This window comes from Cynocephalus volans, chromosome 1 (genome assembly GCF_027409185.1).
Source record: "Cynocephalus volans isolate mCynVol1 chromosome 1, mCynVol1.pri, whole genome shotgun sequence".
Taxonomy (NCBI): Eukaryota; Metazoa; Chordata; class Mammalia; order Dermoptera; family Cynocephalidae; genus Cynocephalus; species Cynocephalus volans.
Window position 1 is genome coordinate 14,645,539 of NC_084460.1, and position 25,419 is coordinate 14,670,957.

General features: G+C 35.1%; 1 protein-coding gene across 1 annotated transcript in view; it reads left to right on the forward strand.

Moving 5' to 3' along the window:
* ESF1 (ESF1 nucleolar pre-rRNA processing protein homolog) overlaps positions 1-25,419 on the forward strand; it is a 61,524-nt gene that overhangs the window by 15,209 nt on the left and 20,896 nt on the right. Inside the window, exons 8-9 of the mRNA XM_063100227.1 lie at positions 1,101-1,248; positions 6,504-6,665. Coding sequence (XP_062956297.1) covers positions 1,101-1,248; positions 6,504-6,665 — 310 coding nt within the window. The remainder of the gene's footprint in view (positions 1-1,100; positions 1,249-6,503; positions 6,666-25,419) is intronic.

Consider the following 25,419-nt stretch of genomic DNA (forward strand, 5'->3'; position numbering starts at 1 on the left):
CTTTTTATACCCTCTACCGACAGCTGTATTCTGTAGTAGCCAAACTGGCTTCCTTCTGCCTTTCCTGTTTGACAAACCACTGTGCTCTTCTGAAGCAGGCCTGGCAGAGAAAGCTGCTGTATCTGCCACCTGCTGTGGTGCAGTGGGCACTATGTGGCATTGATTTGTTACTGGCTGTAGTAAAACCCCATCATTACGCAATGAAGTGAAGTCTAAAATATTCAGTCACATAAAATGTAAGGTCATGTTATTTTCAAGACTAAAATAATGACCAGCCAGCTGATCTGTATTATCAACATCTGTCCCAGTTCTAGCAGCAGTTTGGTGGTTATCAGCTCAGACTTAATTATCAGAATAGGGATAATTCTGTATCCTGTGACTTGCTGGAACTTCTGAGACTGTGGCAGTAATTTTAAGGATCGATTGATTAATTGGTGCCTATTTTGTTGTCCTCATCTGGGGAGATTGGCCTGAGGGGGGAAAAAAGGATGTAAGACCCACCTTGTGAAGAAGATAAAATCTCTAGCAGGACCCTATGAGAGAATAGGGGCTGCATAGAGTATAGGAGCTGATCACTAGATCAATCAAGTTATAGATGAATTCGTGTATCATGGGGGTTTGCTAATAGATGTCTTTCTCATTAGTGGCTTTTAATCTTTTTTGGAAAATGGACCCTACTGAGATTGTGTTGCTTTACCAACAGTTTCATATAGTTTGTGGACCTCCTGAAACCTTAGAACTCCAGGTGAAAAACATATTTTCAGTGATTTGTAACAAAACTTTTTTCACCAGTACGTTTTCTTTTTTCTTTTTTTTTTTTTTTAACCACAATTAATCCACATACTGAGTAATTTTTACTCCCAATAATGAAGTACCCTGCATGTAGCAGTGTGTTAAGAGGAGGAAGGTACGGGTTAATAGAAATGGTTTCCTTTCCACAAATAAGATACTGTTTATTAATTATGTCATTTGTGTATTTGTTTTAGCATTTTTTTAAACTTACTGTTAAACACCCATGGTAGCAATATATATTCTTTACCAAGTTTAGGTTGTTGCCTTTTTCATTTTTGTGTTTTTTTTTTCTTATTCATTGGTGAAAGGTGGAGATCACTTGGGATGAAACTGATCATGAAAGAATTACAACATTCAATAGGAAGTTTAAAAAGGAAGAGCTGTTGGACATGGATTTTCAAGCTTACTTAGCTTCCTCTAGCGAAGATGAAGAGGAGATAGAAGAGGAGCTGCAAGGTAATTGTTAAACTTTTAGTGACTCGTTAATGAAAATATGTCTTTGTCAGTAGCTTAAAGGGGGGATCAAACAAATTCTTAAACTCTGCAAAGCATACTCATATGTACAGTATAATATACACCTGTAGATAGTGATTGAAAAAGTTTTTTAAAACCATTTTCTTAGGCCGAATTTCTTCAATTACAAATATTTTGTTTAAAACCCTGACCTAACAAAAATGCCTGGCCTTTTAGACTTTCCTGACTTGTATAGTTATACAATTTCTTAATAAACTAGTAAAATGCACTATTCCTCTACCCCCCCCCCTTTTTTTTTAACAAAGAACTTCTTTTAGATTGATTAAATATTTTTTACATTCCATTTTTCTCCTCGACTAGTTTGGAAAGTAGACTCAGTTTCTGTGAATATCCCAGAAATTATGAGTTGCATCCTTAACTTATTAAAGTCTAATCATAATTAATATTTTACCCTCCTGGATGATACAGGAATCTTTAAACAGTTCATACTATCATGTATGCTGTAATTCTATTTGTATAAGTCACAGAGGATGTAATATTGCTGTTTTATACTGCCCTTGTGTAAATTTGCCCACATTTTCCCCACTTCCTTTTCTCTTTATTCCTTCCTAAATCTCATACCACTATCTGGGATCATTTTCCTTCTGCCTTATGTACTTGCTTGAGAACTTTCTGTAGTAAGAGTCTGCTGGTGTCAAATTCTGTTGAGTTTTAGTTTGTCTGAAAATGTCCTTATTTTGTCTTGCCTTGTAAAGGATTTTTTCACTGGTAAACAATTCCAGGTTGGCAGTTCTCCCCACACCTGCATTGATAATAACATACTGGATTCTGGCTTTGTTTTTGTTTTTGAGAAGTCAGCTGTCAGTCTAACTTTCTTCACTCTTGAAGGTTATCTGGATTTTCTCTGACTGCTTTCAAAGTTTTCTCTTTTGTCTTTCTGCAAGTTTACTGTGATGTGTCTGTGTAGATTTTTAAAAAATTTATTGTTTTTGGGTTTTGTTAGGTTTCTTTTTGTGGAATGATATCTTTCCATCAGTTTTAGAATATTCTCAGCCATTGTATCTTCAGATATTGCTTATTCCTGTCCTGTTGGGACTTCAATTAAATATATATTAGATCTCTTCACTATGTCTTTCCTATCTCTACTATCCTATATTTTTTATCTATCTCTGAGATGCATTCTGGATATTTTCTTCTGATGTATCTTCCAGTTCTCCTTTCAGCAGTATTGAATCTGCTGATAGACCTATCCATTGAGTTCATAGTTTTGGTTATGGTGTTTTTCACTTCTGCAAGTTCTGTTCAGCAGTTTTTCAAGTCAGCAATATCAGTTTTTATAGTTTTCTACTCTGCAGATAGTTTTAGCACTTATATTTCTAAAAACAGAGTAAGCATGTTTTTATAGTCTGTGTATGATAGTTTAAATATTTCATGTCTTTTCAGATTGGTTTCTGTTATTTTATAGGATATATTTCCCCCATTTACTTGTGTACCTGCTTCACTTTGTGTGCTAGTTTCATATTTGAGATGAGGATATCGCTCATCAAAGAGAACTTTCATTTACTTTTACTTTGGTTAGTCTGGAACCACATTACTTTGAGTTTAAGGCTTGAGGTTCCCTGGCTTCTGCAAGTGAACTAAGCCTGCGTGAGGGCTGGTTTACTTCAGATTGACCCTTTCCCTGGCAGTACATCTCTCTGGGTCCAGTGAGGGCCTACTAGTTGAAATCCCCTCCTTCTGTGAGCCTTTAACTTTTGTCCTCTTAGACCTTCAAGGCTGCCAAAATTGCAGTTGAGTGTCATAGCTGTTTCTTCTGTGGATCAGGAAATAGCAAGTGCTCTCAGGGTGAAACAGATCTTGAGCACTGGGGTCATCCCTCTTTACTCTCCTCTTTTTGGCATGATAATTCTTCACTGACTTTTCAGTTCTTTGAAACTTTTCTTTCTTCTTTTAATCTCTGTGAAGCTTTTAAAAAGATTTTTTTACATATTTTGTCTAATTTGATGTCCTCAGTGAAAGCGTTGGTCTGAAGCACTTCACTTGCCATTAATGGAAGCAAAAGTTCTTAGACTATCTCTATTTAAGGTTTTTTTTTTGATGATTGAAATGATTAATGGTGTATTTTAAAATCACGTATGCTATTTGCTTAAAATAACTCATTAAAAAAATAATAAAGCCAAGAAAGCCCTTTTTCCCTATACTGGATCTGTCTCCGCTTGGAAATTTTGTTGCTTGGTTGTAATGTCATGTCAGTTTTTGGTTAATACTATCTGACTGATACTGCCTTCCCTTTTGGGGGAGGGGGGGCAGCTGGTTGGCATGGGGATTAGAACCTTTGACCTTGGTGTTGTAACACCACACTCTAACTAACTGGCCAGCCCTTTCTTCACATTTTCATTTCCAGTCATGAAAAATTATGAGTAAGGGGTTTAGTGCTGACAGAAATCAAATAGCCATAAATGTTAAACATAGATATAAGTATTTTAAATTAGCAAAATGAATATTTGTTACTTTGTAGCTTAACATTTTTCCAAGGTGTCTTTTTGACTCCTTTTGCATATGTATTGTTTTTATATCCTAAATGACAAATTAAATAAATCCTAAAATGCTTCTTTAGTATTACCATGGGGCTGTTAAACCTTGATTTTCTTAGATCCTGTGATTAGCCTATTACTTTTCTTTTAGACCAATGAAGATAGAGCTTTGTTTAATCTAAGTTTTTTCATATAATACTGCTTTTGAACAGTATGTCACATATGGAATGGAAAATTGTGTTTTATCATTCTAATTTCTTTGTTCAGACATCTCATATGATAAAATCACGTAATTGCTTAAGTATTTAATAGTCTTTGAAAATGTATAACTTGCAGTGGTAGTTATACTGGGCACAAAAGCCTTTATAGTTTTTTGAGGCCTCAGTGGCTGCTGCTTGTTAGTATTTTTAGTATTCCAAGGAATTGAGTGACTATTTTATTTCTAAGCATACATAGAACAGCAAGTCCTTTTTTCAAATAGCCCTTATGTAATCCTTTCCTCCATAGATGTGGAGAAAGTCACATTTATTTATCTGTATTTCCTTTTTATTCATATGCCTATATAGGCATTTAGCACTTTTCTAAAAATTCTGGATAGTTTTTCTTCACTATCAGCTCTAAAATAAAGGAAGAAAGATAACATTCCATGTACACTTGTGAAGGTTGGGTACAAGTTTTCAAACAGGTTTCTTTGATTGGTGTGGGAGAACTGAACTAAATTTTAAAATGACATTATTAACATTAGGGCAGCTAATATTGTGAATAAATAATCATTAATTCATAAATACATTCCTGTTAAGATCTTGGGATCTGCTGGTTTCAAATCCTGACTTCACTACATAGTGAAGTTAAATAGATTAAGTTTCCTACGTCCCCTGTGCCTTTCTTTTCATAACTGTGAAATGAGGATCATAATGGTTACTTGCTCATGGCTGGAAAGGTTAAGATGATGTACATAAAGTGCTTAGCATCCTACTTTGTATTGTATATTGTAACTTCTTAAAATTATTAATGGTTTTTTGTTTGTTTCATAAGTTTTTTAAAGCATGCATTTTTCTTTAATGTTTTAATTGATTATCTAATTTAATTATTATTTAATTTAGTATCTCTGATAGCTACATTAATATATTTGAATACCTTAGAATTACTAGATGTTCCTTATTATTGTTTATAAGAGAGCATAGCAGGGTGGCTTATTGTTAGAATTGTTTTTTTTCACTCCTTATATAGTTTTAAGGCTTTCACAACTATTGTCCTTGAATTGGGAAAAAATAGATCTATATCAGTTATCCACATTTTAGGGCTTCAGAAAGTAAAACTTTAGTACTGGAAAAAATCAATTTAAAGTATGCCATCAGAGACTTACCACTAAAATTTCAACCTGGAAGGAGCTTGCTTCTAATTACATTTTCAGAAGTAAGCTTTTAATAGAAAGAAATACATTGCCATTTTGTTAATGCGTTCCTGATGTTTTATCCATTGAATTACGGGATACATGACAGAATTCCATCCAACATTATTATTGTGGCACAAAGCACAAACAGGAAAAAAATGAATTTCAGCTGTTTGAGTGAAAATGTAAAAGTGTGATAGGATGGAAAGAATGTCCTGGACCATTTTTTATTCCTTTAGAGAAAAAAGTACAAAAATATTTACTTAACCAACTTTTTTTCCATATCACCTTCTTTCAGATGTAAGGACAATCTGGTAACATTGATGTTTCACCACTAAATACTTAATAATATTAGACATTTTTGGTGGCCAGTTAGTCATAGATCATAGAAGACACGGTCTTCATTATGCTGCTCTTAAATTTTCCCTTACTGGAGACATTTAGTCAATTCAGTAAATCTGTATGTTTTGCATTAAAACCCAGGTTCCTAATTTATGTTTTTAACTTGGAGAATTATAGTGGAAATATAGAGCAAACAAACTTTTCATTTTTGTATTAGTTTTCTGGTGTTTGTTGCCCATGGATTTTATACAGTTAGTTTGTATTCTGATTATTTTTATAAAGCTAGGAAATGGAAATATGAATATTTTTCCATACATTGAAATTAATTGAATTAACTCCTAATTTATCCATTTTTATTTTTAGCTTATTACTAAGATCCTTAGAGTAAGCATGCTTGCTCACAATCAAATGATAAATGGTCAGTATTCTTAGGTTTGGATTATAAGCAAGTTGTATTTCTTTTCTTCAGCCTAAGCAGCTAGATCCATGTACAAAATTCATCCCAAGAGCATTCAGCCTCCTTTTATGGAACATAATAACATTTTAAAGTCACTGTGCTGAATGGTGGAGGACATAAAGAGGAATAAAATGCCATCCTTGCTGTCTTGCAGCTTATAGGAAACAGAAGTCCAAGTATGTTATGTGACTGCAGCATTATTTTGAAATATAAATTTCAGTAAGAAGGATTCCCAAGGATCCTTTGAGAGTGCTTACTTATTACTACTATCACATATTTCTACTGTGACAGTGCTAATTTATATTATAGTTGATTTTTATTGTATGCAAGACCTAAGTCTTTTTTTAAATTCACTTAATATTCAGAAGTTTAAGCCTGATTTTGATACTCTGTGGTTGCAGTATGTCTGACAACATCTTGTAGAAGGGTGCTGGAGTGACCATGAGATCAGAACACTAGAGTTAGAAGTGAACTGTTTCTGTGTATTAAATGAAATTGATTTTTTTGTTAGGTGGTGATGGAGTCAGTGTAGAAGAAGATGGGAAAACAAAGAAAAGTCACAAGGACGATGAAGAACAAATCGCCAAATATAGGCAACTATTGGAGGTTATTCAAGAGAAAGAAAAGAAAGGCAAAGAAAATGATATGGAAATGGAAATTAAGTGGGTTCCAGGTAAGAGTTACACCTTAACTAAATGTTTTCGTGTATTTTTTCATTTCGGGATGTTAAATGCATTTTAGATATGAAGGAAAAAAAGCTCAACTCTTCTTTGGAAACATAAACTTCAAAAATCTTATTTTGCAGAAATGTTTTGCTGAGAATGTTAACATCATATTTGTATATAGACTGTTGCCAGCTTATTTTTGATCGGTTTCTTTGGTTTACTGACTACAAATTATTTCTATCCATTTATGAGAGTAGACCTTTCCTAGGTTTAATTCCAGTATTTTCAGGATATAGAAACTTGAATCCAGGCACCATGTATCCTAAATTTATTATATTTATTTTCAAAATATGTAATTCTTAAGTGGCCCTTTCTCCCATAACCCCAACTAGTCCTTAATTCGTGAGGTTTCACTAACTCAAAATATGTATTGTATTATCTTTCATCTCAATTTTGCTGTGAATAGTCGAATATAGCATAGTAGAGTTCAATACTGATTAAAACCATGTCAAAGCTAAACAAAGATAAAAGCTAGAATAAACAGGGATTGTTCTCCAGCATATGCATTTTTTCGGCACTACTGGACAAATCAGCATGTACTTCTGCACCCAATACTATTTTTGCAGATTGCTGCTATTTACATATATGTATATCTTTTGAAGCCAGATATATTTTTTTGATAAGGATTCAGTGTTTTAGCCTCAATTAGTCTCTAAAAGAAAGAATACTAACTGCTTGTAGGAATACCGTTGCTTAAAACTCAAAAGTGTTCTATAATCAATTATTTCTGTTTTTTTCAAGTAGCTTCTTTTTGCACTAGGAATAAAACATTTGTTTACACGGGTTGTTTTTATTTGGAAAAAAGAGATAGCATATTTTGGTATTTGAGAATTGATTGACCATTGTAGTAAATTTACTGGGATGGATGCATATCTTCTGCAGATTCCTACAGGAATGTATGCTGTGTTGTAACCCATTTGTTTTAAATGTTTAACTTTTGCAGGAAGTAGTGGTAAGCAAAATGAAGTTTAGTAGTGCATCATATGACCAATGATTGGGAGAACTCAATTTATTTAGCCTAAGAGGAAAAGTCTTAAAAGTGATTTCAACAGTTACTTTCAAGTATTTGCAGTATACGTAAATAAAGATTTAATCTTAATCTCTTTTTTTAACCTCAGAGGTTAGTGCTACTGCCAATGGATAAAAGTTGGAGGAAGGTAGATTTCAATATAATATAATGAGGAATTCTATATATTATTAGGATTGTTCAGCAATAGAGCAGGAAACTTCTTTAAGAGGCTGAGCTCACTATGTCAGTAAGTCTCAATAATAAGGCCATATAACCATGCCACTCAGGGATGTTTGTGAAGAAGTGTCTGAGAAATGTTGAATTCTGTCTCTTAAGTCAAATACATTGTTTAATTCTAATCTTCGAATGAGCTTATTGGATGAGCATATTTTAATACCGACACTTTAAAATTGAGGTGTTCAATTGTCTACTCGAGGAAGCAGATTTAAAATAAACTTGATGGAGAAGTTTTATAGCGATTATTTCAGAGTTGTGTAGTATACATGCCAGGTATATGGTACAGATATATGATATAGATTCCCACACTAAGTGGATGAGATCTAGCCTTTGTCTTTATTAATAAATTTATTAGGTCAAATACTAAAAAGTGATATTTATATTTATATCTGTAACTGGAAGATTTAAGCAATACATTTTTTCTGGGATAAACCCCACTTGGACATGGTATATTATCCTTTTTATATATTCCTAACTTAATTTGTAATATTTTGTTAAAGATATCAAAGATTAACAAATACTTTAACAAAATAACCTGCATTAATGAGGAATATTATTGGTCTGTAGTTTTTGTTCCTTGCAATGTCTTTGGTTTTTGGTATCAGTTTGATGCTGACCTTATGAAGTGAATTCAGAACTATTCCCTCTTTCATTTAGCAGTACATTTTTTTTCTTTTACATTTTTAATTGACACATAATAATTGTACACGTTTATGGAGTACTGTGTGATACTGCAATAATGTATACAGTGTGCAGTGATCAAGTCAGTTTAATTAACATATCCATTGCCTCTAATATTTATCATTTCTTCATGTTATGAGCATTCAAAGTCCTCTAGTCTAGCTAATTGAAACTATATAATAAATTGTTATTGATTATAGTCACCCTATAGAGCTATAGAACAGTAGATCTTATTCCTCCTATCTTGCTGTAATTTTGTATCCATTAATTACCCTCTCTCTATCTCTCCTTCTCCCTCCCCTTCCAAGCTTCTGGTAACCACTATTATACTCTCTACTTCTATGTGATCAACTTTCTTAGCTTCTTTATATGAGTGAGGACATATGGTATTTCTCTTTCTGTGCCTGGCTTATTTTACTTAACATAATGTTCTCCATGCTCATCCATGTTGCTGAGTATGACAGGGTTTTCATTCCTTTGTGTATATATACCACATTTTCTCTATTCATTCATCTGTTGGTAGACACTTGGGCTGATTCCATATCGTGGAATCAGTGCTGCATAAACACGGGAGTACAAATATCTCTTCAATATACTGATTTCCTTTCCTTTGGATATACACCCAGTAGTGGGATTGGGTAATTCTATTTTTAGTTTTTTGAGGAACTTCTGTACTGTTTTCCATAATGGCTATACTAATTTACATTTCCACCAGCAGTGTATAAGAATTCCCCTTTCTCCACATCTTTGCCAGCATTTGTTATTTTCTGTCTTTTTGATAATAGCCATTCCAACTGGAGTGAAGTGGTATCTCATTGTGGTTTTGATTTGCATTTCCCTGATGGTTATTGATGTTGAGTATTTTTTCATATACCTGTTGGCCATTTGTATGTCTTTTAAAAAATTTCTATTCAGCTTATTTACCTATTATTTAATTGGATTATTTGGGGGTTTTTTTGTTTTTGTTTTTGCTGTTGAGTTGTTTGAGTTCTTTGTATGTTCTGGATATTAATTCCTTGTCAGATGAATAGTTTGCAAATATTTTCTCCCATTCTAATCTTCCACTACAGTAAACCCATGGCATTGAAAAGAAGTATAACAGTTCCCAAACCCACAAATATCAGTTCTTTCTTAGATCTCTTCACTTTTATCACCAGTCAAGTAAATGGCTTGCTTTTCTAGGAAATTTTAATTGTCCTAATTTCCTTTCCTTTCCTTTTCCCCACTTGAGAAATATTTCTATGTATATGAGAACTAATAGAGAGCAACCAGGCTACAATAGAAGCTATGCTAGCAGTAAGGCTCACTTAACTAATTAGTTACATGACTTTTTCGCTCACACAGCAACTTTACGTATGCTGTGGATCAGCTTGTGGTTCTCCCACAAACTGTAAAACTACCAGTGTCAAAACCTCAAATGTTAAATCTCATATGCTAAGTACTAGGATACTATAAATAATCTATAGCTTTTTCCATATTTTGAATTATTTTCATAGGATAGCTTCCCAGAAATAGAATTATTAAGAAAGAGTATGAATACTTTTTGTGTCTTGGGTTATTGCCAAATTACTTTCCAAAACTGTTGTACAAGCTTATAATGCCTGCAACAATCAACATTGGGCATATATTTTTTATTTTTAGCTGGATGGAGGAAAATTGATATTTTAATGTATATTGCACTTTTAAAAGTCCTAAACTGTAGTATTTTTGAGGGCTCTTAGTGGGGTATTATTACCTATGTATCCTTGTAATATACATGCACACTTGGACATGTGAGTGAAAAATGTAAAGGGTCTACTACATGCTATACATGGTATCTGAGATAATTGAGCTAATCTTTCTGAACCTCAGTTTACTTATTTGGAAAGTGGTACTAATAATACCTTTCCTGCTTAATTTGAGATATTCGTAAAGGTAACTTATAAACTACAAAGTACTGTTTATGTCGTGTGTGTATTTTGGTGGATTTGTGTCTTAAGATACTTGTGTTTTCAATAACAATTACCCTGACCTCAGGACTTTTTGTGATGTTATACTTCAGTAAACCACAGAGGGTCAGTATGAGGTTATATTTTATCATTCATAGGTTCTCCTGTGTCTTCAATCTCCAAAATATTAAGCTCCAGAAAAATAAGTACTCTTAATCACTAATACTTGTTGGGGTGTGGTTTGGTTTCATTTTTAAAAGGAATTCTAGTTTAGAATATTTAAACTTCCTGCTGTTTTACATTAGATTATATGATACAGTATCAGGAGGAGTTTAATTACTTAAAGGTAAAGTATTAAGGGAGACAGACAAGAGGTTCATCGGTGTAACAACTGAAATGAATTACTCATTCTATTAATATTTTCTATGAAAATGTAGTAATACAACCTCATTAATTAGGATTATAAATAAGTAAATGTTGAATTATAAGATTTTTTTTTTTTTTTTTAAAGATGACTGGTAAGGGGATCTTAACCCTTGATTTGGTGTTGTCAGCACCACATTCATCCCAAGTGAGCTATCTGGCCATCCCTATATAGGGATCCGAACCTGTGGCCTTGGTGTTATCAGCACCACACTCTCCCAAGTGAGCCATAGGCCAGCCTGAATTATAAGATTTTTAAAGAAAGTTACAGTTCATTATATTGATGTATATGGAGTAATATTTTCTCTCTCCATGTGTTACCAAAGGTATCCTGCCTGACTCACTCGGATAACTAGATAAGGTGATGCATATAATCAGCATACTGGGACTTCATCAAGGAATGTGCCTAAGAAAAGAATTTGTAATACACATATAAATGAAGTGTAATCAGTTTTGTCTCTTACATGACCTCTGCTATATTAATAGTTCAGGTAGTCTATGTAATACTTTTTGTTGTAGATAATGCAAGCTGAATACAAGTAATATCTATGAAATTCCATCCAGAATATGAACAAATGACATATTCTTTGTTTATAATTTTAAAAGAGATTAGAGTTGATAAAAGTCTTTTTCGTAGGTAGCTCTGCTTTAATAGACAGTAATGAAAAGGATATTGGGTCCTTTTTCTATTCAACATCATTCAGTACCCCAACTTTCCTTCATTAACCCACCAAATAGTTTTGAGTACCTACTATAAGCCAGGAATTATTCTAGACACTGTGTGAACAAAACATACAAATCCCTGACCTCATAGATCTTATATGCTGATGAGGGGGAGACAGATGTCAAACAAGTAGGAAAAATATTTGAACAGAAGCTAAAGGAAGTAGAGGTCAGGGAGTGAGCCATGCATGGGAAGACTGTGTGAGAAGGGGAAAGAGCAAATGAGTGGCCTTGAAGCTCTAGTTTACCTTTTGTGTTTGAGGAGTGGCAAGGAGAATAGTGTGACTGGAGTGGAATGAGTAGAGAAGAGAATAATAATAGGGCTCTTCAAAAAGTTCATGAAAAGATTTGTGTTATCTTTTTCGACAAACTTTTTGAAGTACCCTTGTAGATCAGGTCAGAGGGGTAACTTGGAGCCAGATATAAAGGTCTTATAGGCCATTATAAGGACATGAAGTTCTGTGACTGAGATGAGAAGCCAGTGGAGGGTTTTGAACTGAGGAATGATAAAATATAATATTAATTTTCAACAGGATCACTCTGGCTCCTGCAATAAATAAAGTGGATTAAACAAGAACAAAATTGGGGAGATCAATCAAGAGGCTTTTGCAATAATCCTGAGATAACAAAAATTGTGGGTGAAACAGGTTTACAAGGGAACATCAAGAATTCTCTCTTTTTCACATGTTAAGATTAAGCTGCTTATTAGATACCTAAATACACATGCCAAGGAATTAGTTGGATATTCATTTAAGAGTTCAGAGAAGTAACCAGGGCTGGAGATATAAATTATTGAATCTTCATTGTATAAATCTCTGAAAATGAATAAGAACAATAAGGTTGTGAGTGTAGGTAGAAAAGGAAGAAGGTGCAAAAATTGATCCTCGGAGCACTCCAGCATTTGGAGGTAGAGGAGGTGAGAAGGGACTATCCAAAGCAGCTGGGAAGAAGCTACAAAAGAAGCACAAGGAAACTAAGGGTTGTGGGATAGCCAGGCAGCAAAGTGGAGAAAGCATTTCAGTGGAAATATATATCAATAAAATACAGACCAAGAATGACCATTGGATTTATCAATGAGGAGATCATCTGTGATATTGAGTGGTATGGGTGGAATTGTGGGGGATGAAAGTGATTAGTAGGGGTTCAAGAGAGGGTGAGAGGAGAGGAATTGGAAGATAGCAAGTACAGGCAACTCTTTTTTCTAAAATATTTGACTATTAGAAAGTTGCAGGCATTATGATGCTTCATCTCTAACAGACACTTCAAAGTCTAACTTCCAGAAGCAAAGACACTCTTCTATAATAAGCACAGACTTTATCAGACTAAGAAAATTTAATGTTGATACAATAATAGTAAAATTTCTTACTCATTTTAATAACTTCTAAAAATTATTCCAATTGGCACATTGTGTTCTATTGCACAATAGGGTGACACTGTTTAATAGTAAAATATTATATATTACATAATAGCTGGAAGAGAGGCTTTTGAATGTTCTTGCCACAAAGAAATGATAAATGCATGAGGTGGTGGATACAATGACTACCTTGACCCAGTCATTATACAACACACATATGCACCAAAACATCAAATTGCATCCCATAAATATGTACAGTTACAATTCAGGTTAAATGTTTTTGACAAGAATTCTCCATAAATGATGTTATATACATTTCCATTGCCCTGCTAATGTAGATATATAATGTCAGTTTGCCCTATTATTTGTGCTGTTAACTTTGTTCATTCAGTTAAGGTGGTGTCCGACTGATTTCTCCATTGTAAAGGCACACACTCTCCTTTGTGATTGATAAGTAATTTGTGATGTAATACTGTGCAAATATCCTGTTCTCCAACATTTTACCTTGTGGCTTTAACATTCATTGATGATCCTGTTTGACTATATTGTTGGTTGCAAAACGCTGATTTTCTGTCATTCCTTCTGCATTGATTAGTTAGCATTTTAGCTAGTCAAGATCACTCCCCATCCCTTTTTAAGTCACTGTGGACTCATGGTTTGACAACTCTTAAAGAGTTTTTTACAGTGGACCACAGAGAAATGGGGAAGAAATTAGAGGCGAAAGTAAAATGAAGAGAACATTTTTCTTAAAGATGGGAAAAATAACAGCGTGCTGTATGCTTTGAGGAATGATCCACTAGTCCTAAAGTAGATGAAAGGAATTAGGATATTTTTGCACAAGTTGGCCTTTCGTTGATGTGGATACAGTTCATCCATCAGAACTGAAGAGAAAAAGGCTAAGAATATGGTCATAGAGAGGGTAATGGGTAGATGTTGTAGTAGGAGCTTTTGTTCTCTTCTATTTGTATTTTCTTAGTGAAAATGGTCATCTGCTGAGAGTAGTGGTAAGGGAGGAGGATTTAGAGGTTTGAAAAAAAGAGAAGGTATAGAATAGTTGTTTAAAAGAATGCAGGAGAGGGAAATGTAATAGGATTGCTGAGCAATAATTACCGTACACTTGAAGTCATGTAAAATAAGATGAGTCAGCATAATTATGTTTCCTTAGCCATGAAAGCATGGAGTTAGGAGAGCGTCACATTAAACCAGATTAGAAATTTTATCAAACCAAGTATGACCTCGTGAGATATGGGCCAGGGGCTTGGGAGCTATATGCAAGGGAGTGATTGTAATGATGGACCATGGTGTCTGTATTGGGTTAGGAGGGAAAAGAGGGTATGTTGAGGGGCGGGATGGTGAAAAGGTGAGAGGGTTGGTAGATTGTAGGTTCCTTTGAGACTTGTTAGCTTTAGGTCCCTAGGGAGAGTAAAATGAAAAGACTGGATCTGCTTGAAATTAAGATTATGTTGGGACTGCAATTTTTTAAGATTATGGTGGGTTCTTGGAAGTGAGTTTCTGAGATGGAGTGGAATATAGGAGGAGAGGAGGCCCAAGGTGTTGGAAAGGTCATTTGTCTTTATGTTGAAATCACCCAAGAGTTATAACAGGAGTACTGGAGAGAGTGGTAGTGAGCCAGGAGCTAAGATAGAAATGAGGGGAGTGAGCACAGTCGTTAGATTAGGCTAGTATAACCTGATAACAAGATATTCAAAGCTGTAGTCTTTGGGGAGGAGGGCCAGCTAGTGGACCAGATGGAGTTGTCAGTGAGTAGCAAGGACAGACTATGCAAGAGAAAAATTCACCACTGAGGGGAAGCAGTGTCCTCAAAGGAGAACCAGGTTTTAGTGAGACTCCAGTTAGTGGGTAAATTGATAAAGGAGCTTTTGTTAATGACTGACTGTCATTGACTAATGAGTAGAAGGGCTTCAGTTATTGAGGAAGGGTGGTAAATGGGAATGTTCAGCACTGTCTTGGGAGAAGGGATGATTTGGAATGTGTAGACTTCTTGTGGTATCAGGTTAAATATGAATAAAGGTAATATGGTATTTGTTCTGATGTATCCCAGAGTTCTAGGATACTTACTCTTGGGAAGGAGGTATGGAAGCCAGAGGAGAAGCAACAAGGACCCCTCTTGCTGTCTTACCCAGCTTTTTGACTCCTACTCCTCGGGGCACAGAATAGGGGTGCAGCTCTTCCTTTGCTCTGTTTACTCTTTCCATAGCTGTTTACAGTTGTAATCCTATTTTTCATTCTGGTTTCTGCTCTTTATCCTTTGTCCTTCTTTATCCCCCACCTTTATTTCATCTTTATTACTGTTTAATGTTCCATTTGGAAGCTTAAACACAGAGACATCAGTGACATGCATACATATATGGCCACTGTATTATTCATTCTTTATTCAGAAGTAAAACGTTTGTGAATCAGTTGAGTATTCATTTTGTTAGGCAGCCCTAATTCAAACATTTTAATTTTGAGACATCTTAAAATCTGTTCACTATTTACTTTTGGCTATATCTCTATTTCCAGTTATTGCCAATGTATCTATTATTTGAAGTATATTCACAAAAATGTTTTTTTGGTCAGAACTTTTAAAATAACCAGATGTTTGAAATTTTGAGTTGAGTGCGGAGGGGGCTTTAAATGGAAAACCTGAACTTAAAAATAAGCTAAAAGAATTTGCAGTTTGCCTCATATTTTGGTGATGGGAAGGAAACCAGGTCACAGTACACTTTCCTAACTTCTACGAAGTCACAGTGCTAGTAAGTGGCTAGAATTTTGAAACTTAAGTGTGCACTCCTTCCTTGAATCATAGGATTCAACCTTAGGCTTGCAATCACCAGTTAACAGGTTGACTGTAAGGGTAATAAGCTGAAACTTTACACTATGCAAAAAAAGAATTGTGTAGAATATATAATAAAAATGAGAAGCAGCTAGTATTATCTAAAAAATATTGCTAGCACATTTTATCCGTATAGTTGCTAGTAAATTCACAGTGTGTGCTGGATTATCTGAAAGATCATTTTCTCTCTCAACATTAAGATTTAATTTTTAAGAAAAGGTTATCCAAAAAGCTTTCAAGTAAGATCTAAACCAAAAACTAATGATATTTTTATGCTAATAGTTTCAGAAAGTGCTAAAACTGCCATACCCTGTGAAGTTTCAGGTTAATTGGTCTGCTTTTCTCACCCCCATAGCATCCCAGTTAAATATGTAAATCATAAGGGCCTCTGGTTGCAAGCATCTTGGATGATGCAGTTCTTCCCTCTCTGCACATTGTATCATACCAGTTCTAGTGTTTGCATCTGTAGGTGCTATTTCCAGATCATAGTACTTTTTTTTTTTACTTTCCCTTAGGCTTGCAATCTGCCAGAAGTCAACTCAAGAAGAGAGAACTTGTTGCTTGTATTGTTTTCCCACAGCTATGCTGGTTTGTTTGAAGTTGTGAATTCTTTGGTCTTTCAAGAACAATTTTGCTTATTATATTTGTGGTTATTCCACATCATCATTCTATCTATATACTAACTGCATGGCTAGCAAGCTATCATTTTTCTTCACACATGTTGCATATGTTACCTTAACAGAATCCACTCAGACTACTTGCTTTCAACATTAAATTATTGCTATCCTTTTTTTCTAAAATTAATGTCATATGTATCATGTTTACTACCTCAACACATTCATTTTTTTTATTAGCTTCTACAAGTACATTCTGCTTTTTTCCCCAAGAGTGGAACATCTTCATGTCTCTTGTTGAATATTGTTTTTGAAAGAGTTCTATTAATTTGTAGTGCTAACTGGGGAACTTTTTTAAAAAAATTTTTGAAGACTCAAATGCTGATAACATTATACAGAAAAATCAAGCATAGTTTCTACATTAGGTTCAGGTTTTGAAGCCTGATAATGATACCACATAAAGGATAGTGCATAAGTTCTTTTCTGTTAGATCTTTTGTTTGATATAAAACTTAATACCACTTTGGGACCATACGCCATATTCCTGTGCTCTGAAAGATTTGCTTGCCTTTCTCAGTGTCTTTATGGTTAGACCATTGTAGACAATTGTTCACTAACTATAATAAAATGATAATTTTCAGCTTCAAGGTCCAAGGTGAAGCCCGTTAAAACCTCTGTGGCTCAGAAAGCTGAATCTGTTGATTTTTTGTGGGAAGGGCCCTGTATTATTCCTTCCACATTGACAGCATTTGCTTGGTGTAATCCACTGGGGGAAGGGAATGTGAGGGTACTTTCCTTCCTTACTTTAATCTTCATTGAGGGTGGTGGGATAGCAGTTTCATCAAATTGCTGTTAAAAGATATGTTCTTAGCTCAGTCTACTCATTCAGTGACATGGAAAACTTTTATCTGTAAAATTATTTGGCATGAACTCGAAAATCTGATTGCTATGTATGCCTAAAGATAAGTATGACTAATTTGACTTGGGTGAGTTTCCTTTGGTATTTGGAATGATAAGCCAATGATATAGACTCAAAGTTGATTACAAATACTAGAAAAGTAGAAAGAGTAAACCTTAAATGATTACTATATTTCAAAGATTCTCAACCAACATACCACCAATGGGTGACGAATTTGCCAAAATATTGATCCTTTAACCCTTTGGCCAGACAGAGCCCCCAGACTGCTTCCTTCTCTGGTTGCCTCCTCCATTTACTCCAGTGTGTTGTACGAATGTTTTCATTTTCTCTGACTGCTATAATAGGAAAAAGGTTGGGAAGGCACTGCTTTCTTTATAATTGTTTGGAAAGTCTTTTTAGAAGTAGTCAAAAGGATTTATATATAGCTTAAATATAAATTCACCCCAGTAAATGTGGAAGAATATACTTATATCAGGGCAAGAAAAATGTAACTACCTGTTTAAGGTTTTCAGATATTGGAATGGTTGAAGTGTTTTTCGTTTCATTTCTATAACAAGGAAGTGTTTTGAAATTAACTCAGAAATGCCATTTTGGATGTACCCCAGCCTCAGTATATTCTTATATATTTGTAGCTTCTGTGGTCAGAAATTCTTCCAAGGAGGAAAATAATTAGGCGTCCCTGAGTTTCAAGCCATTGATTTACAGGTAGATTTTTCAGCTACAGTGTATAGATTGGGACTGGCTTATAATGAAACTTGGGATAGCTTTAACAGTTTACTGTGATGACGGAAAGAGCATAGAAGACTTGAGGTTAGAAGATCTAGGTTTAAGTACTGATCATTTTGAGGAGGATTAAATAATAAAAGGCAGTTGAAAACCAGTTTAGCACACAGTTGTCAAATAGTAAATATTCATTCACTACCTTTCTTTGTTTTTACATCATTTTAAAAATATAGATTAAAAAATATATACAATATTTAAAGAAAAATAAAATTATTTATTTAAAATGATGTTTTTTTGGGGTTTTTTTTGTGACCGGTAAGGGGATCGCAACCCCTTGGTGTGGTGTCACCCACACCGCGCTCAGCCAGTGAGCGCACCAGCCATCCCTATATAGGATCCGAACCTGCGGCCTCGGCACTCCAGCGCCGCTGCACTCCCAGTGCCGCATCCTCCCGAGTGAGCCACGGGGTTGGCCCTAAAATGATTTTTTAATAATTAGTTCTGTCAGTGTACTACAGACATTACTAATGTCTGCATTCCCCAAAGTGACTCCCCAGTTACATCTCCTTCCTTCTCCTACCAGAGGAAACTATGAGACTACATTTAGTGTTAATCACTCCCTTTCTTTTCTGTACAATTTTGCCATAGATGCATGTATCCCTAAGTAGTCTGTACTTAGTTTTGTTAATTTTGAACTTTGTAAAAGCATCTTCTATGTATTCTTCTGTCATTTGCCTTTTTAATTAAACATTTTGTTTTGAGAGTTATCCGTATCCATACTTGTAGATATGTTTCATTCATTTTTACTACTATGCAGAATTCCACTGTATAAATATATCACAGTATATCTGTTGCCAGTTATTATAGTTTATTGTTATTATAAGCAGTGCCTTTGTGAATATACTTAGACTTGTCACGCATATGGTATATATGGAATTTCTTGGATGTAGGTAGAATTTCTTGGTTGTGGAGCATGCTCATGTTACCTTTACTAGGTCGTTCCAAATTGTTTTTCCAAGTGCTTGTACCATTTTATACTTTGACCAGTAATGTGAGTTCCCATAACTCTTCATCCTTGCCATTGATGGATATTGAAAGGCTTTTCAGTTTTTGCGAATTGAGTATATAAGTAGTGATATTTTGTTATGATTTTAATTTGTGTGTTCTCAAATATTTATTGAGTTTCTACTGTGTACCAGTCTCTGTTTTTATCACTAGAGATATAGCATTGAACAAAATAGACAAAGGTCCAGGCTTTCTTGGGTCCTACATTCTAGCATGTGTGCGGGTTGGGACAGGGAAGAAAAGGAGTTAGTAAACAAATAGGTAAAATATATACTATCTCAGGTGGTGATTAAGGACTGTGGAAATAAAAGCATAAAGCCCAGATGAGGAGTAGGAAGTTCAGGTGTGGGAGTGGGATAGTCAGGGAAGACCTAATGGAAGTGGTGGTGCACACCACGTGTTATCCTGAGAAAGAGTGTTTTAGGCAGAGGAAACAACAAATGAAAAGGCCACAAGGGGGAAACATTTCTGATGTGTCCGGGCATGGTAAGGAGGCAAATGGGGCTGGAGCAGAATGAACCAAGGTATAGAGAGAAGTTGAGATCAGAGAGGCAGCCAGATCATGAAGGGTTTTGTAGACTTGTGGATGTAGTTTAGCTTCTATTCTATGTGATGTGGGAACTTGTGATATGACCTAACTTCAGTTTTTAACGGATTACTCAGGCATTTATTTACCTGATTATTAATGGGGAAGAACATTGTTTCATGTTTCCTCATTTGTGAAATGTCCGTTCATGTCTTTTGACCATTTTTATGTAGTAATCTTTGTTTTTGTCTTATTGTTTCATATAGTTCTTCCTATATTCCGGGCAGCTCTTTTATCAGTCATATGTTTTGCAGATATCTGTTCCTACTTTGTGATTTGTCTTTTTACTGTCTTTATAGTATCTTTTTTTTCTTTTTTTCTTTTATTTGTTGGGGGGGTGGCTGACCAATAAGGGGATCTGAACCCTTGACCTTGGTGTTATAACACCGTACTCTAACAACTGAGCTAACTGGCCAGCTTCTTTATAGTTGAAGAGCAAAAATAGCATGGTCAAATTTATTAAACATGTTCCTTTATTCTTATGTTCCTCTGGTGCCCATAATTGGATTCATCATAATCCTTAGATTAAGACACTTTCTCATCATTGGTCCAGCATGGCCCTTTTTATTTATTTATTTATTTATTTATTTATTTATTTACTTATTTACTTATTTATTTACTTATTTATTTATTATAATAATAGTAATAAGTGAGCCCACCACCCACTACAAAAGCTAGAACCTTGCAGTAACTTATGTTTACCTATTTGGTCCTCCCTGCCTCTTCATACCTGAAGTAACCATCATGCAGATTTCAGTATTTATTTCTTTGCTTTCCATTGTATATAGATTTTTTTTTTTTTTTTTTTTAGTATTTAATTGACCAAGATTGAAAATAAGGTGTTCAGTATGATCATTTGATATATGTATATATCATGTAATGATTACCACAACTGAATTAATTAACACTTACATCACCACCCATGCTATACATTAGATTCTGTGGAGAATTTTTGTTCATCTTATAACTAAAAGTTTATGCTCTTTTACCAAGAGCTCCCTCCTTTCCCCCATCCCTCAGCCCCTGGCAACCACCATTTTACTCTCTGATTCTATGAGTTTGACTTTTTTAGATTCCACATGTAAGTGAGATCTTTCAGTATTTGTTTTTCTGTGTCTGGCTTGTTTCACTGAGCATAATGTTCTCTGGGATGATTCATATTGTTGCCATGGCAGGATTTTTCTCCTTTTTTGTGGCTGAATAATATTCCATTGTATATATGTGCCACAATTTCTTTATTCATCTGTCAGTGGACTCTTCGGTTGTTTCCATATCAGGGCTGTTGTGAATAATGCTACAGTGAACCATGGGGAGGCAGATTCTCTTCAAGCTACTGATTTCATTTCCTTTGGATATGGACCTAGAAGTGGGATTGCTGGATCTTTTCCCACAGTAGTCTATTTTTAAATTTTTGAGAAACCTTCATACTCTTTTCCATAATGGCTGTCCTAATTTACATTTTCACTAGCAGTGCATTAGTCCTCTTTTCTCCACACTTTTTCCAACACTTGTTATGTTGTATCTTGTCTTTTTGGTAATACTGTCCTAACAAATGTGAAGTGATACCTCACTGTGGTTCTGATTTGCATTTCCCTGATGATTAGTAATGTTGAGCACCTTTTTATATGTCCATTGGCAATTTGTATGTCTTCTTTGGAGCATTGTATATAGTTTTATTTCATTTATAAATATTCCTAAAAAGTGTGGGTGCTTAAAAAGGAATGAAGTATTCATACATGCTACACCATGGATAAACCTTGGGAATACTGTGCTAAATGAAAGAAGCCAGTCACAAAAGACCACATATTTCAGATGAAATATCCAGAACAGGAAAACCTATAGAGACAGAAAGTAGATTAGTGGTTGCCAGGGGATGGGAGGGATGATAGGGTTTCTTTTTGAGGAGATGAAAATGTTCTAAAATTGTGGTGATGGTTGCACTTATCTGTGAATACATAAAACCACCAGGTGAATTGTATGGTGTATGAGCTATATCTCATTAAAGCTGTTAACTTTGTTAATATGGTGGGAGGACTGTGGGTTCATTTGGGATATTTTAAAATCTTTCTGGGACTGATTTTTTTTCACTGAACATTATATTGCAAAGATCTTTATTTTGTGCAGCCGTAATTCATTTGTTTGGCTGCTATACTACAGTTTATATATCTATTCTCTTGTTTGTTACACATTTTGATTGTTTTAGGTATTTGCTATGGTGAATCATGCTGTTGGGAACATTTCTATATGTGTCTCCTGGTATGCATTTAAGTTTTTCTGGATGTTTATCTAGAAATATAATTGCTAGGTCATATGGTATAAGGATGTTCAACATTATAGATGTGGTGGTATTAGTTTACATTTCCACCAGCAGTGCTTGATTTAAATTTCTCTTATTGCTAGTGAGATTGAATGATACATATGTGTTTCCTCTTTGGTGAAATACTTCTACTTATAGATGTCATTTGGCCATTTTTCTGTTGTATTATTTGTACTTTTACTGTTGGCTTTTAAGAATTCTTTACCTGTGATACTAGTCCTTTGTCTTTTAAAGAATAGCAAATATCTTCTAGTTTGTAGCTCTTCCTTCCCATACTTTATGGTGTCATCTAAACGAACAAGAGTACTTGCTTTTAGTATTGTGACATTTATCTTCTATAGTTAGTACTTTCTTTGTTTTATTTAGGAAATTCTTTTTAGTACAGATGAATGCAGTGGTTCCCCTTTATTTTCTACTGAAATGCTAAAGGATTTGGACATTTAAGTCTTTGATCCATCTGGAGTTGATATTTTTGTATAAGGTAGGGATCCAGTTTCATCTTGTGCCACATAGAAAATCTTTTTTCTCCTGTTTCATTTATTGAATAAGCTCTCCCTTTCCCTGGTAATTTGACATGTCACTTCTGTCATGTACCATTGTTTCAAAACTGCATGGATCTGTTGCTTGACTCTGTTGTACTGGTCAGTTAGTCTGCCTATCCATGGACCAGTACCTCACTTCATAAAACTGAATGAAGAGCATTAATGACTACCACACCTGGCCCACATGTAGGCCAGTTGGTATGAGAGTTCTGTGAAGAAAACAAACCAAAAAAAAATCAGCAAAAACATTTGAAAGGTCTGCAGCATTCAGTATCCTCAGTGGAGAGCCGGGTTTTAGTTAGAGCAAGAAGATGAAAATGTTTAGAGGAATAGTGAGTTTTTTCTGATGATGCACTGTGAATTTCATAGAATTCAGTGGTAGAGGGTTGGGAGGGGCAGAGTAGATGGCGGCAGAAGAGTGGGTGTGCGAGTTACCTGCTGGGGATTAGGATGTAGGACATTAGGGGAAATCTGATGATTAGGGGCTTTTTGTGGTGGCCAAAATGAATAGGGATAAAAGGCACAAAGAGATTATTTCTGGTGGGATTGTTCCTGCAGATTGTGGTGGTGAGGCTGCGAATGTTGAGGATTAGGGAGGGAAGGATATCTGCTATTGTCATGGATGCACCAAGCCAATCTTAAGCCTTTCTGGGAAGAGGCAAATTTACTATATGCTACAAGGCTCCTCCTCAACTCCTGATGACAGAGGTGCAAGTGAGGAAACCAATTTGACTAAAGAACACTCTATCTTAATCCTCCAGGGCCCAATTTTGAATCCTGTCAGCACAAGTTGGCAACTTCTCAGCCGTTTGCTCTTAAAGTATTATGTTTTCCTCTTCTGTATTTCCTCCTTCTGGAAATCCTGTTTGATTTGTGGATACTTTCTCACTCCATATCTGGTAACTCATATCTTCCCTACCTTTGAATCTGTGTAGCATGCTGGGTAATTTCTTCAGTTCTGTCTTCCAGTTCATTAAGTCATTCTTCACTCAGTATGCTGCTATTTAACCTGGCCATTGACTTTATCACTTCAATTATGTTTTTTATTTCAGGAATTTTTTTTTTCTTCTTCCTAAATCAGTGTCATCCTTTTGATAGTCTGATCTTTTAATTTCCTCTTTTGTTTTTTTAAATATGCTATATTCTGTATCTGGTAATGTCAAAATCCATGGTCTTTATGGTTCTGACTTGTAGTTATTTTTGTTTCTGCTTACTCTGGTTCATAGTGAATTTTGATTGCGATCTCATTGTTTTTGGATCTTTCTTTACCTATGGGAATTCTCAGAGGCCTAAATCAAAAGTCCTTCTTTTAGAGAGTAGTTGCCAGGTCCCTAAGGGCACTTCCAGTCCAAGACCAATTGAAACTAAATATTTGGATTGAGGTATTTTGGGCCACACAAGTAGTGTGAATTCAAGCCACAAACCCATGGATTTGTGGGCTTGTGGTTATAAATTCTCTGGGGGAAAAATACATATTTTTACTTCCCTTCTTTTGCCTGTAGTCAAAGCCCAAACAGGCATGTATTCCCTTTGAGTTGAGGGTATAGGGGTATCCCTGCTGAGGGCACCCTTAAGGATCTGGCTTTATGTAGTGGTCTCCAGTGGGACCTCCCACCATGATCAGACTCCTAACTCTGTCTCCTGCCTCCTTGGTCAGCAGCCCATTACAACTCAAGATCCATACTAGACCAAAGCAGATTAGTGTATGTCCCCAAGGAAAACTTCCTGCCTCTGAGCTACTTTATTATTTCTGTTTGAGCTTTCTAATTGTGACTAGACTCCAAGAAATTCCCTTTGTTTCCTTACATCTTAGCCATTCATTTAAAGGTTTTCATCTAATTTCTACCTCATCTACAAACATGTCCTATTGTTATTAGGACAACTAGTTCTTCAGTCCTCTTTGCTACAAATTAATTGGTAGAATGGCTTCACCAGACTTGGCTAGAATTTTAGTTTGTTAGTACTAGGAAGGCTTGATACCATGTACATTGTGATTACAGACTACTTGAAAGGCAGAGAAAACGTACAAATAAATTATAGGCAAATACAGGAAACAATAGCTCCCTAATGAGGCCCAAATGTTGCCTTATATTTGAAGTCAAGTTTTTGAGAACATTGAATTCTAAGAAGTAGGGACAGCTTGATTTATGGTAAACTGAATATACTTGCAAATGAAGGCATTATTTTAAGGGAGAGGAAAAGGATATTTGAAAGAGGATAGAGTACGGTAATAAGCTCAAATTTTAGACAAATGTAAAACAGTTCCTAACAGTGAAATAGCTTTTAGGCAATCAACAACAACAAAAAGTATTAACATTTATTCATTCAGCAGACACACTGGGGAATTGTCTGTCGATACTTCATTGAATTTTGGGGGAGACACAGAGTTAACAGTTGGGTTGGAAGCAATTCCCATTCTAAGCAGCTTACCTATACCCTCTTATCCTTATTATAGCTATCTGTGTTGTTCCCATGTAATAGATATAATAGCATTCTAACAGTATTAAGTGCAACCAAAGAGGATTTGTCAGCTCTGGCTGATGTCTCATTTTTGTTGTTTTCTATTTTTCCCAAAGCTAGCTGCTATTTTACTTTTTGATTTCATGCATTGTTGCTCCCAGTCCACAAGGCTGGGAACAAATTTGACTCATTTTTCTTTTCATTTGCTCTTTTATTCAGCAGGCATTTGTAAGGTACATGCTGTGTGAAAGACCTTCCACTAGCCACTAGGGTTACCTTCATGAGT